The sequence below is a fragment of the Arabidopsis lyrata genome (genome assembly GCF_000004255.2).
Source record: "Arabidopsis lyrata subsp. lyrata unplaced genomic scaffold ARALYscaffold_2, whole genome shotgun sequence".
Taxonomy (NCBI): Eukaryota; Viridiplantae; Streptophyta; class Magnoliopsida; order Brassicales; family Brassicaceae; genus Arabidopsis; species Arabidopsis lyrata.
The window spans coordinates 14,890,674-14,904,622 of record NW_003302554.1 but is presented as its reverse complement, the minus strand read 5'-3'; the positions used below and the strand labels follow the sequence as shown (position 1 = coordinate 14,904,622).

The following is a 13,949-nucleotide window of genomic DNA, read 5'->3' as shown; positions in this document are numbered from 1 at the left end:
TTTAAATACCGATTTTAAATGCCTAAATCGATAAATTTATTTGATTCACCGATTTTTTTAATTATCAGTGAAAACCGTAAGGCCTAGAGGTTACATCGACTTACAATTCTGGACCGGTTCGGTGAAATTAGAAATTGCCAATGCAAGAGACACGTGGCAGGCTTAGAAGCGAAGCCGGAAAAAAGTAACCGAAAAAAAAAAAGGGGTTTAAGAGAAGGAGAGACGACATTGGTCTGGTTTGGTTCGAGTCCCGCGGTGGTAAAGCGACACTACAGGCGAACAGAATGTTCAAGAAGGCGGTGGAGGCTAAGTCTCACCAGCGTCTCTCCGGCGCTGACCGGAAAAAACTCCGTCGCACCGTCCGAAATAGGCTTCCCCTTCTAACCGATGAACTCCTCGACGCGATTCTTCCTCCCAAGGTCTGATTTCTCTTTTTGATTCTGTCATCTGATTGAATCTCGATTTGATTGCGTCGGTACACTCTTGCTTACTTTTTCCATTGATTGTTTCGTCTAGGTCGAGATAACTCTTTCCAAGTTTCAGAATCGAGTTCTTGTTTATAGTATTGAAGGTGGATGTCCCATGTTTTTCGATATCGATGGAAGAGGGACTGAGATATTCCCCACAGGTTTCAAACACATGGCCATATGAATGGAGTAGTTTAGCTTTGATCAATATCAAATTCAAGTTGATTTGCTGTATTTTGTTCCTTCTTCTGCTGCAGTTTTTGCTCTCTGGGAGGCTCCTGAAATGTTACCTTCCTTTATGTTGAAAGGAGGTGAGGTTTCACGGTATGTTTTAGGTGGTGCAGATTTGATGTTCCCAGGTATTTTGATCCCTCCCCAAGGCTTTCCTTCTTTCTCTGCTGGACAAATATGGGCTGTCAAAGTTCCTGGAAATCTGGCACCTATTGCGGTTAGTCTCTCTCTTTATATTTTTGCTAACCGATGTAATTCTTCGTAACGCGAGGGTGAAGTGATTGTCTTGAGTTACATCATGGTTATGCATGTTTTTGAAGGTTGGGTGTACTACAATGAGTAGTGAAGAAGCCCTTAAAGCAGGTTTGCGTGGGAAGGCTTTACGGATAACTCATTATTACCGTGACTTCCTTTGGTACATGAGATGCTGGCAACAGCTTGCTTTTTTTCTCTTCTTGTTCTTATCTTTGAAGGAATTCAGTTTCTTACATGCGGAAGGTGTTTCACAGGGAATCAGCTGAGGGGCACTACGTTCCAAATGCTGGTTTTATGGAGAATGTTGTCATGGAGGACCCATCGTACCTTGCTTCTGGTTCAGTTGAAGAAATCTCAGACTCTTCAGCTGGTCCTCAGACAAGCACAGAAATTGAAGGTGAATCTGATGATGTGAATAATATTGGTCCTTCAACCTCTATTACGGATGCTAAGAATGATACTGAAGAACATTTGGTTGGAACCATGAATGAGCTGAACTTATCAGATGATGTTTCTGCTAATGAAGCAAATACCGACAAGCAGAATATTCTCTCCCCTGAGGAGGTAGATGCCCTTCTTGACCAATGCCTTTTGCAAGCATTTCATACAACTCTAAAGGAGAAGGACCTTCCCATCCCAGGAAGTACTCTTTGGTAAGAACACCATTCAAATATTTTAGTTACATGGAAAGCCAACTATATTCTGGTATTAGGTTGGTGGTGTACCTACTGTTGTATGCAATCCCGCTTTACCTTGTTGTGTTATTATGATTGATTGGGTTGTTTTATAATGCTCTGAACCTCCGTTCATATTTGTGTTACTCTTGACTCCGTCAGTGACAAGCTGGACACCTGGAATTGTCTGTTTTCCTTCTCCTTTCTAAGTTTGGCTTACAAATGTTTTCCTGTGAGTGGTGCAGGGCAAATCATGTTTTACCTTGTAGGCCTTCTGGTCTCACACTTGACATTAAGAAGTCTTCCCATAAAAAGCTGTCAAAGTGGCTGCAATCTAAAGCGTCTGCTGGAATGGTCAGTTTTCTTACTAATTTCCCTTGTATTATGGTATTTTTTTGCTTGATTTTATATTTTGATATAACTTAGTAGATGTTTTTCGTAGATGTTTAACTGCAAAAACCAACTGGTTTATCAATTTAGGAAACTATTAGTATCAAGTGTTGTAAGCTGTATCTCCTTAAAAGTCTGTATGTAACACATTGGTACATTTACATTTACCCTGATATACTCATAATTGCTAGTAGATTTGCTTTGGTGTCTTGATTGGCCACTACACTCTGTCACAATCTTTGAAATATATGCGCAGATATCTGTTAAAGAAGACAAGCATAAGAAGGAGATTGTATTGATTTCAGTCAACCGCAGCCACCCAGATTACAAATCCTTCAAGCCAGAGAAAAAGAAAGCGGAAGTCTCTGAGTCTCCTGGAGAGCGCTCCACAGGGCAAGCTCAGTCAGAGAAAATGCTTGAAATCATAGAGGTCTATAAACCGAGCATACACAACAGTGCAATATTTGCATCAGTTGGGGAAGACAAAGGAAATCTGTACACAGCTTCTGAAGCCACTGATGTTGTGTTCAGATACATCGAGAAGGAAAACCTGGTAAAGCCAGCAAACAAGTCAATGGTGGTGTTGGATCCGATATTATGTGATGCATTGTTCAAAGGAGCTATCAAAAAGGGATCTGCATATCCGTCAGAGATTCACAAAAAGGATGTTGGATCGACGTTTGTAGGGAGGATGCAGCCTAATCACGTAGTCATGAGAGGCGGTGGTGAACCCGTGGTTCGTAAAGGAGCTGTAAAGCCGGTTCAGATAATGACAGAACGAAGACAAGGTAACAAAAAGGTGACCAAGGTCACAGGGATGGAGACGTTCTTGATAGACCCAGACTCGTTTGGATCAGAACTGCAGAAGAAGTTTGCTTGCAGTACTTCAGTTGGAGAACTTCCAGGTACGTTTAAAATCTATCCTTTTTGTTTTGTTCATCTGTGTAAGTGAATAAACTATTTGAGAGATGATTGTTTCAGGTAAGAAAGGGTACGAGGTTCTGATTCAAGGAGGTGTGATCGATAATCTTGCGAGATATATGGTGGAACACTATGGAGTTCCAAAGAGATACATTGAAGTTCTTGATAAGACTAGGAAATGATTTGTTTTTTCTTTTTCATTTATTTTTGTGTTTTAAACGTCTAATTTTATTATATGGGTTAACATTACTGTCTCTAGAGATATGGAACAAATGAGAATAAAATTGTTTTTTCTTTTTCAATCTCTAGTAACTAAATTTTTTGCGAATGTAGCAAAAATTGTGAAGTGAAAATAATTTATAGAAATTATCAAAAAATACACAAGTTTGATGGTGATTGGTGAACATCGTTATCAATCGCAGTAAACGTCTTCATTAGCTCCTTAACAAGTAACAACCTCTATTGTCTTCAGCTAATGGCGATTATTGAATGGCGGCGGCAGAGAAGACGGCCACTCGACGGCGGAGGAACTCGCCGCCGTCTTTTCTTCAGGCCATTGTATTCGAGAAATTTCAAGAGAACAATTCTATTCGCTGTGGCTTTCTTAGCCATCTTCCCTCCTCTCTACTTCCATTTCAAGCTCAGACGAATTCGTCAGATTGTCGCGCAAAAGTGCGATTGGCTTCACCATCCTCCACTTGTCTGTGCTCACGGCGGCGATTCAACTCTCGCTTTCCCCAACACTGTAAACTCTCTCGATCTCTTTTTTTTTTTTTTTTTTATCTTCTTCACACTCTTAAACCTTAAATCTCTCTACTCCTCTCAATCGTAGATGGATGCTTACAGTTTCGCTATCCGTTCTCGAGTTGATTGCATCGAAGTAGATGTTTCTCGTTCCTCCGATGGTGTTTTATTTGCTCTCCACAACAGGTTACAGACTCTGATCCTTGTTGTATCCTCTTCTTTTGTTTCTGTGTTTGGATTCTCATCGGAGTTGTAAATTCATCTTCTGATCAAACGCACAGTCAGGGATCTGCAGCGTATTGCTCGTAACTCTTCTGTTCAAGTTGGAGATCTGAGTATGAAACAGGTCTCCTCTCTCTATTTACTATCTTTTGAGATGTGCTTTTTTGCATCCATTTTTATTTAACCTTTGATGATGATCTTTTTGCAGATCAAGGAACTTGATATCTCGGAGATTGTTAAAGGAACCTTGGGAAATCGTAGGATTCCTACTCTTGAAGATGCTTTAGCGGTAATGCCTTTAACGTTGCGATTCTTGTTATCGCTATCTGTCGAGCTTTGCTTTGTAATTTCTGCTCAGTAACAAGTGGCTGAACCTAGTTTTGATCTTCAATCATCTAGTTGATATCGAATTCAGTCAGGAAAGTGATTCTTGATGCGAAAGTTGGACCGCCAATGTATGAAAAGGGCCTTGCACAAGACATTCTTTCTGTTGTAAGTACTATGTTATCACTTATTAGCTCTTTGTACTTGTAAAGCTTTAGTACAATGTGCAAGAGATCTAGTTTTCCCCTTATCAAGATCTGCATCAGAAAGAGGTTCTGATTCCTTTAGAGCTTGCTTAATTTTCTCTCTCCTTGTATCTTTGTACACAGAGCTAGCTTATTATAGATACTTGAAAAACAGAGTATGGATAATTGTTGATGTTTTGATGGTGGTATTTATGGCTTTGCCTATCTGAATCGTCAATCCTCTGTTGTTAGATTGAGAGAGCGCAGTGCAAGAATTGCATCGTATGGGCCAAAAGCGACACTTTGGCTAGAGACATAATCAGGCAAGCACCAGATACTACAGTAAGTAGAAATTGGTTATTTCAATAGAGAAGTTGGGAACCAGTTTCTTGCTCATTCCTTGTGACAGTACTTAATTTTATCTGGCAGGTAGGATACATTGTGATGGTGGATCATTCAACTGGGGTGAGAAGCAACCTGCTAAGAATGAAGGGAGCTAGGGTTGTGGGAGTCTATCATCCCTTAATCGATGAAGAATTAGTTAGACTTGTGCGTCGGTAAGCAGTAGGTTCCAATGCTTTCAACTGAAAACACACACCCAGCCCTCATTTTTCATCTGTTCACAACCTTGCTTGATCTGATCAACAGGAGAAACAAAGATGTTTACGCATGGACTGTGGATGATGCTGATCCGATGAAAAGGATGCTTCACTTAGGTGTGGATGCTGTTGTTACGAGCGATCCATCTATGTTTCAGGGTCTCATGGAAGATCTAAGAACTGAGTGTCTTGAAGAAGGCTTTTCAATACGGACATGAAAAAGAAATTTCTTGTTCGCGCAACAGAGGACTAATATTAGTTTCATGTTAAGACACAAAAGTTAGTTTGAGATCAACTTAGCTGTTTTGATACAATTCATCAAACTCAAGCATTCTTAAGGATTATAGTACCAGCTGGAAGTTTCTGATAAAGATCTTTCTTTATGTTGTTTCATTGAAATACAAGTTTCTGACTACACAGTACTGAGCCCTTGATACACAGTAACACAAGTCAATCTTGGTCTACGTAAATAACTCAATAAGATTTTGGATTCTTGGAAAGAACAAGAACAAAGAATCAGCTTTCTTACTCAGAACATGTACAATTATCACTCGACTACAACAATGCATTAGACCGTGGTCAATTGTCTAAGGGCATCATTAGGCAGCAAAACTCTAAACACTACATAATGATGGTTCAAACTCTTTTCCCCTTAAAGTCTAGTACATTACCTATATTAAGCTTCAATAGTCTAGTACATTTCCTCATTTTCTCAAAAGCAAGTGATTGCTGACCTAGAGACATTGGTTCTTTAGGGCACAAAATATTGGTATTAGGTGGAGATCAGCCTTGGTTGCAATGATATATGAAAAGGGTCTGACCCTTTCATGCCAGTCAAAGCAATGGCGCACAAGTGGTGAGATAATAAATTTCATGACTGTGGATGCTGAGAAGATTGGTACTTTTAGTTGGTACATGCATGACCCATGGATGATCTTTTTCCAAGTCGGTCTAGCTATGTGGATCTTGTATAGAAATCTTGGACTAGCATCAATAGCGGCTTTGGTTGCTACCGTTTTAGTTATGCTTGTGAATTATCCATTCGGAAGAATGCAAGAGAGGTTTCAGGAGAAGTTAATGGAAGCTAAGGATAGCAGGATGAAATCAACATCTGAGATCTTAAGAAACATGAGGATTCTCAAGCTTCAGGGATGGGAAATGAAGTTTCTCTCCAAGATTAAGGATGGCTGAAAAAGTATGTATATAACTCGGCTGTTATAAGCTTTGTTTTCTGGGGAGCTCCTACTATGGTGTCAGTCTGCACTTTTGGTGCTTGTGTACTTCTTGGAATTCCTCTTGAATCAGGAAAGATACTCTCCGCACTTGCAACCTTCAGGATTCTACAAGAGCCGATCTACGGTCTTCCCGAAACTATCTCAGTGATTGTGCAGACAAAGTCTCTCTTGATAGACTTGCATCCTATCTTTCTCTGGAAAATTTACATCCTGACATTGTAGAGAGGCTTCCTAAGGGAAGTTCAGACGTGGCGGTAGAAGTGATCAACATCACTTTATCTTGGGATGTCTCATCTGCTAACCCGACTCTAAAAGACATAAATTTCAAGGTCTTTCCTGGGATGAAGGTTGCAGTTTGTGGTACTGTTGGCTCTGGGAAATCGAACTTACTTTCATCTTTACTAAGAGAAGTACCCAAGATATCTAGAAGTCTTAAGGTTTGTGGGACAAAAGCGTATGTTGCACAATCTCCTTGGATTCAGAGCGGTAAAATTGAGGACAACATCTTGTTTGGTAAACCTATGGAAATAGAATGATATAATAACGTGCTTGAAGCATGTTCTTTGAGTAAGGACCTGGAGATACTTTCATTCGGTGATCAGACCGTTATTGGAGAACGCGGCATCAATTTGAGTGGTGGACAAAAGCAAAGAATACAGATTGCACGCGCTCTCTACCAAGATGCGGATATCTATCTGTTCGATGATCCTTTTAGTGCTGTGGATGCACACACAGGGTCACATCTCTTTAAGGTACAATATTCTTACTTAGCCATTTGTGTGATTGTGATTTCTCCTTCCGTAAACAATCATGTATCAAATATATTTTCATTGTCATACTTCTTTCAGGAAGCTCTACTGGGGCTTTTATGTTCCAAATCGGTTATATATGTAACCCATCAAGTTGAGTTCTTACATGCTGCTGATCTTATACTGGTATGTGAATAGTTTTGTCTTTTATCTTCTTATACTATATATTTTACATCACTGATCCAAAGCCGATTTTCTTATGCCCTAGGTCATGAAAGATGGGAAAATAAGCCAAGCTAGAAAATATAATGATATCCTCAACTCTGGAACAGATTTCATGGAGCTTATAGGTGCGCATCAGGAGGCTCTGACAGTAGTTGGTTCGGTTGATGCCAGTTCTGTTTCTGAGAAATCAGCTTTAGACGAAGAAATTGGTGTTGTTAGAGATGCTATCGGTTTTGATGGGGAACAAAAAAGTCAAAATCTGAAGAACGATAAATTAGATTCTGGGGAGCCCCAAAGACAACTTGTTCAAGAGGAAGAGAGGGCGAAAGGTAGCGTCGCTTTGGATGTATACTGGAAATATATCACACTGGCATATGGAGGAGCTCTTGTACCTTTCATGTTGTTGGGGCAAATTCTCTTTCAACTTCTATAGATTGGAAGTAACTACTGGATGGCTTGGGGTACTTCCTCTTTCTGAGGATGTGCAGGGTCCTGTGAAACTTTCCACGTTTATGATTGTGTATGTTACTTTGGCATTTGGAAGTTCCCTCTGCATTCTTGTTAGAGCCACGCTTCTTGTCACCGCTGGTTACAAGACTGCTACTGAACTGTTTCATAAAATGCATCACTGCATTTTCCGTTCTCCGATGTCTTTCTTTGATTCAACTCCAATTGGAAGAATCATGAGTAGAGTATGTCGCTAGCCACCATAGTTGTTTGAGGATATCCATATATATATCTATCTGGTAATCATTGTGTTTTCATTTTTTTTCTTCTACAGGCTTCTACTGACCAATCGGCAGTGGATTTGGTATTACCGAATCAATTTGGATCAGTTGCTATCACAGTCATTCAGCTTATTGGAATCATTGGAGTAATGTGTCAGGTTTCTTGGCTTGTTTTTCTCATCTTTATCCCTGTGGTCGCTGCCTCTATATGGTATCAGGTATTGACAATAAACTTTACAATCCAATCTTCCATAAGATTTGTTGATTCTGTCAAAATTTAGATAAGTTTATTCAACTTTGCAGCGGTATTACATAGCTGCTGCACGAGAACTTTCACGGTTAGTTGGAGTATGCAAAGCCCCTTTGATTCAGCATTTTTCTGAAACGATTTCAGGGGCGACAACTATCAGGGGTTTCAGTCAAGAATCTAGGTTCCGTTCTGACAACATGAGGCTGAGTGATGGTTACTCTAGGCCCAAATTCTATAAAGCTGGAGCAATGGAATGGCTTTGCTTTCGCCTTGAAATGCTATCATCACTTACATTTGTCTTTCCATTGGTTGTCTTGGTCTCCTTACCTACTGGAGTGATTGATCCAAGTCTAGCGGGATTAGCTGTAACTTATGGACTTAGTTTGAATACCCTGCAAGCTTGGCTGATTTGGAGTTTCAGTAATCTTGAGAACAAAATCATATCAGTAGAGAGGATTCTTCAGTATGCAAGTGTTCCCAATGAACCACCTCTTGTGATAGAATCGAACCGACCTGAGCAATCATGGCCTTCACGTGGTGAAGTTGAAATCTGATCTTCTGGTATATATCTTTACCTTGCTCATATCAAGATTTCGTGCTATGGATCCCGCACTAGTTTTATATTCCATCTTAATCATTTGGAAATTTTGACACATTGTTAGGTCCGATATGCTCCACATATGCCTCTTGTGTTGCGAGGAATAACATGCACTTTCAAAAGAGGTTTAAGAACAGAAATTGTTGGAAGGACAGGAAGCGGGAAGTCAACTTTGATACAAACTCTTTTCCGCATTGTAGAACCTTCAAGTGGAGAAATCAAGATAGATGGAGTGAATATTTTGACCATTGGGTTGCATGACTTGCGTTTAAGACTAAGCATTATACCCCAAGATACAACTATGTTTGAAGGAACAGTGAGAAGTAACTTGGACCCTCTTGAAGAGTACACAGATGATCAAATCTGGGAGGTGCGTCGGTTCACTCTTTTGTTTTTTATTTTATTTTTGATGATTACAGTGTTCTGTCTTGACTAATATATGCACTGTGTTTTAGGCTCTTAACAAGTGCCAACTAGGAGATGAGGTGAGAAAAAAGGAAGAAAAGCTAGACTCATCTGTGAGCGAGAATGGGGAGAATTGGAGTATGGGTCAGAGGCAACTGGTGTGTCTCGGGAGAGTCCTTCTTAAGAGAAGCAAAATATTGGTTCTTGATGAAGCCACTGCTTCGGTTGACACTGCAACTGACAATCTGATTCAAAAAACTTTAAGAGAACACTTTTCAGATTGTACAGTGATAACCATTGCACACAAGATATCTTCAGTTATTGACAGCGACATGGTTCTGCTTCTAAGAAATGGTATCATTGAGGAGTATGATACGCCAATGAGTCTACTTGAGTATAAGTCTTCATCTTTTTCTAAGCTTGTGGCTGAGTACACTTCAAGATCTAGTTCCAGTTTCGATTGAAGTAAAAAACGGCTATTTTCTAGGTGACTGATGACGATGAAATAAAAACTTAGGAAGTCTGAATCTGTTTCAGCTGGAAACACTTATCATAGTATATGGGGTAAAACAGAAATTTTAATGGTTTTCTTAATTAGTATGCAAAATTCTTAAACTACGTCTAAATTGAAACAGATGGAGTATACTTTAAAAATATATATAAATCTAAACAGATTTTTTATAACATTCTTTTGAAATTATATATAATATTGTTAAAAACTTAACGGTTCTCTGATTTAACCAAGTGAAGGTAGAAACAACATCAAAGCATCAAATTTGAAGGAGAAATCATTGTTGGCGAATACGAAACCGTTCTTTGTCTAAAAAAAGAAACTTGATCTCGATGATTTCTAATACTTGAAAAATAGGCTGCCGCTAGACCAAACATCCAAAACTTTTCATGTAACTGGTTGGTACTTATAAATCCAATATTAACAGAATATATTTTCTCCCATTTCACGGTAGGATATTCTTGTTGTAAACTCCAAACAACCAAATTTGAACATTTTAGCACATCCGATACGCACAAACGGTCATTCAGATTCCACATTTCTACTAGAATCATATCTGGTGTAACACTTTGGTAATAATATCCATCGAAATTCTTCGATGTGAAAATCGATAGCTAGTAGCTTTGCAAGTGTTTGCTTATAGTCACATAATGTCAACCAAAAGAGGGATCCGTTTGCGTAGACTGATGTTTGCTCTTTGCTGAAGTCATGGTCATTGAAAATGTATAAAGCTGCGCTTCTTTGCTTACCATTATCAAGGGATAGGACCTTGTAGTGAAGTTTTGTCGGGTTTATGCAGTAAAGCTCAACAGGCTGGAAGCTTACCTGGTCTCAGAGTCGCAAAAGGCAGCCCCAGAGTCAACCACCTTTTATTTGCTGACGATACGATGTTCTTCTGTAGGTCAGACTCAAAAAGCTGCAAGACTCTGTTGAACATTCTGCAAAAATATGAGACAGCGTCAGGTCAAATGATTAATAAGGCCAAATCTGCAATCACCTTTTCAGCAAAAACTCCTGAAGGCATCAAAACAGAGGCTCAATCTATCATGGGAATTAAGAAAACAGGCGGATTAGGGAAGTACTTGGGCTTACCTGGAATGTTTGGCCGCAAGAAGAGAGATCTTTTCAACCAGATAATAGACAGAATAAGACAGCGATCACTTAGCTGGTCCTCTCGCTTCCTGTCCACAGCTGGCAAAACCACCATGTTGAAGTCTGTCTTGGCCTCAATGCCTTCCTACACAATGTCGTGTTTCAAACTCCTAGGATCTCTTTGTAAAAGAATCCAGTTGGCTCTCACTCGCTTCTGGTGGGATTCCTCAGCCGATAAGAAGAAAATGTGCTGGATAGCTTGGTCAAAAATGACTAAATCGAAAAGAGATGGCGGATTAGGATTTAAAGATATCTCTACCTTCAATGATGCCCTTTTAGCCAAAGTCAGCTGGAGGATCCTCAAGTCACCGTCTTGCTTGCTGGCCAGAATTCTTTTGGGAAAGTACTGCAAATACGCCTCATTTCTGGATTGCCCTGTCTCTGCCTCAGCGTCACATGGCTGGAGAGGTATTTGTGTTGGCAGAGACTTGCTTAAACTTCAACTGGGAAAGCTATTGGATCTGGTTTAGATACCCTGGTTTGGTCTGAACCTTGGATCTCTCTAACTGCACCAGTAACTCCTATTGGTCCTCCTACAGAACAAGCTCAATTCTTGAAAGTTGCGGATCTAATCTGCCATGTTTCAAAGTGCTGGGATAGAGAGAAATTAAGCCTTTATCTTCCGCAATATGAGAAAGATATCCTTCTACTCCGACCTAGTAAGCTAGGAGAAACATATCGATATGTATGGCTTCCCACAAAGAATGGAGATTATAGCGCAAAAACTGGGTATCATGCGGCTGCCTCCTTGCCCTCCCAAGCCTCCAACTCTCCTTCCCAACCTATAGTCTTCAACTGGAATAAGCACATCTGGAATACATACTGCTCCCCTAAAATCAAGTTCCTCCTTTGGAAAGCAATGAAGAATGCCCTCCCTGTGGGATCAACTCTAAAGGCCAGGGGAATTAACCCTACAGCTTCTTGTCCTCATTGTGGTGAGGATGAATCTTGTTTTCACTTGTTTTTCACCTGTCCTTTTGCTTCACAGATCTGGGACCAAGCCCCTTTCAAGAACACCTTATCGACGGCACAATTAACCAACCTCAAACTAGGGATCGAAGCTGCAAATCATCTCACTTGTCTCCCACCAGTTGGAATTGACAAAGGACTCCTATTCCCTTGGATTATGTGGTCGATTTGGACCTGCAAAAACAAAAAGATCTTTGAACAGAAACAACAATCAAGCGGGGATGTTCTCTCTCAAGCCATTGTCTTGGCAAAGGAATGGATTGGGGCTCAGACTCATTCAGCTAGCCAGACCCCGAAGCCGATTATTCCGGTACCGACGACCGGACTTGATACGATTAGATGTTCTACAGACGCGGCTTGGTGTGAAGACACCCGAGATGCAGGATTCGACTGGATTTTCTCTGATCCTCTGCGACAAACGGAGATCCAGGACAGAGCAGTGGCAAGCAACGTTTCCTCCCCTCTAATGGCGGAGGCTTCAGCGGTTCTCCTGGCCACCCAATCTGCTTCCGCTCTCGGATTCACAAATCTTCTCTTCGCTTCAGACTCACAACAGTTAGTCAAAGCGCTCAACGGGGAGCTCCAATTTTCGGAACTCCATGGGATTCTACATGATATCCTCACCATCTCTCTCACCTTTGCTGAAGTTCGTTTCGTTTATGTTAGGAGAGAAATCAATATGAAAGCTGATGATTTAGCTAAATCTGCTTTAAATTCAATTTCCCCTCTATCCGTACCGGTTTCTATTTAATGCAAACCAACCATCTTTGAAAAAAAAAAAAAAAAAAAAAAAAAAAGGCCTTGGCCTTGGCCTTGAAAAAACGATCACCTTTTCCAAATCTTGTATATATCAAAACCACCTTATAAGATTTTGTAACAATATCTTTGCCAAATCCAGCATGAAACGGCATTCTCTTCTCTAATTCACCTTCATATATATATTAGAGAAAAATGATAATATTATATTTGATAAATAAGTATATAATATATTTATTACTATGTGACTGTTAAAATCCAAGTCTATTTAACAAGAAAGCTAACGTACCATCTGGTGGATAATCCAAGACTCCTTGATCAACTTGTCTCTATGGTCTATCGACCATTGCGGTAAATTCGAATCTAAAAGTTAATGGCCATTGCGTAAATTTGGGATAAAGTGTCATGTGTTTTCCAGTCGTCGGATTGATCAAGTAAATGTACCTAAAATCGTCGTAGATCCGAATCAAGACCAATCCATCACAAGACCCCAATACTTGAATAGTTTCGTTTTGAGATTTGTCGACTGGATCATCAGGAAAACTGTAGTAACTAGAAGAGGAAGGACTGTTTTTTCCGTTGTTGTCGTGATCATCTCTAGAAAAAGTCTCCAAAAGCAAAGTTGTTGAGTTTGAATCTTCTTCAACAAAATTTGCTGAAAAGTGTCGACTAACATAAAGAAATTTCATATTAGGGGTTGGTAATCCTGTACGAACGAGTCGTTTGTGGGAAAAGTAGGTTGATTCAATCGTCGATCTCCATTTTTTTGACAAGACTTTGAATCTAGCCAGTGATTTTATTGGAAGATGTTGAAAGATCTCTTCAACCATATCCTCTGATATAATCATTGTCTTAGGATTATTATGTTTGTCATCCTCCATTCTTTTCCAAGGAAGATAATTCTTATTTCTTAGTTTAGATTTGTATATCTGTATATAAAGAAAATAATGATCTAATCTTGGATCTTTAACATTAATTGTGACAAAAAGAGATTTAACACTATCAATTTATTTTAAAATAATGAAGAGTAAATAAATAAATTTATATATAGGCTACAGTTTTCCTACTAAAAATAATGTATATATTACTACTAAATGTTGATTAATATATGTATATATTACTACTAAAAATTATGAAAATGAGAAAATTTATGATTAAATATGCTTTCATTTAATTTCTTTAGCTTGTTGATAACTAATCTATTTTTTTTAGTCTATCCAAAAAGAAAACTAATCTCTTTATTTGAATCTTGATAGATTTTAAAAATTTCATCTACAAATTCTCGAAAAAGTTTGGTATCTACTTTTATTTTTTATCCTAATTAACTAGATTAGTACCCGTCCGATGTGCATCTACAAA

At 39.3% G+C, this 13,949-nt stretch overlaps 4 protein-coding genes across 6 annotated transcripts; 3 read left to right on the top strand and 1 right to left on the bottom strand.

Moving 5' to 3' along the window:
- Window positions 1-227: 227 nt before the first annotated feature.
- On the top strand, window positions 228-3,240 carry LOC9324895 (eukaryotic translation initiation factor 2D). Its single transcript, XM_002888786.2, has 8 exons — window positions 228-419; window positions 517-628; window positions 725-915; window positions 1,019-1,113; window positions 1,208-1,606; window positions 1,873-1,981; window positions 2,274-2,922; window positions 2,999-3,240. The coding sequence occupies exons 1-8, from the start codon at window positions 285-287 to the stop codon at window positions 3,118-3,120; spliced, it is 1,812 nt and encodes a 603-aa protein (XP_002888832.1). The 5' UTR covers window positions 228-284; the 3' UTR covers window positions 3,121-3,240.
- A 123-nt stretch (window positions 3,241-3,363) lies between these two features.
- Window positions 3,364-5,427, top strand: LOC9324894 (glycerophosphodiester phosphodiesterase GDPD4). Of its 3 annotated transcripts, none has more exons than XM_021035350.1 (8): window positions 3,364-3,683; window positions 3,771-3,868; window positions 3,968-4,028; window positions 4,113-4,193; window positions 4,304-4,396; window positions 4,666-4,755; window positions 4,843-4,977; window positions 5,062-5,159. In XM_021035350.1, exons 1-7 carry the CDS (start codon window positions 3,414-3,416, stop codon window positions 4,972-4,974), a joined length of 825 nt encoding a protein of 274 aa, XP_020891009.1. In that variant the 5' UTR covers window positions 3,364-3,413; the 3' UTR covers window positions 4,975-4,977; window positions 5,062-5,159. The 3 variants fall into 3 exon arrangements, with proteins under 3 accessions (XP_020891009.1, XP_002888831.1, XP_020891010.1); XM_002888785.2 differs by having other exon boundaries at window positions 3,380-3,683; window positions 4,843-4,970; window positions 5,062-5,427; XM_021035351.1 differs by having other exon boundaries at window positions 3,592-3,683; window positions 3,964-4,028; window positions 4,843-4,970; window positions 5,062-5,427.
- Window positions 5,428-5,754: 327 nt separating this feature from the next.
- Window positions 5,755-8,753, top strand: LOC9323435 (ABC transporter C family member 3). Its single transcript, XM_021034005.1, is given in 8 exon segments — window positions 5,755-6,189; window positions 6,192-6,407; window positions 6,410-6,999; window positions 7,096-7,182; window positions 7,265-7,687; window positions 7,689-7,913; window positions 8,003-8,167; window positions 8,253-8,753. Coding segments are annotated over 8 exon segments (2,586 nt in total). The 5' UTR covers window positions 5,755-5,810.
- Window positions 8,754-9,944: 1,191 nt separating this feature from the next.
- Window positions 9,945-13,487, bottom strand: LOC9323433 (putative F-box protein At1g71320). The gene is given in 5 exon segments (XM_021035986.1): window positions 9,945-10,259; window positions 10,261-10,481; window positions 12,641-12,753; window positions 12,880-13,116; window positions 13,159-13,487. Coding segments are annotated over 5 exon segments (1,179 nt in total). The 5' UTR covers window positions 13,472-13,487; the 3' UTR covers window positions 9,945-9,964.
- Window positions 13,488-13,949: the final 462 nt, after the last annotated feature.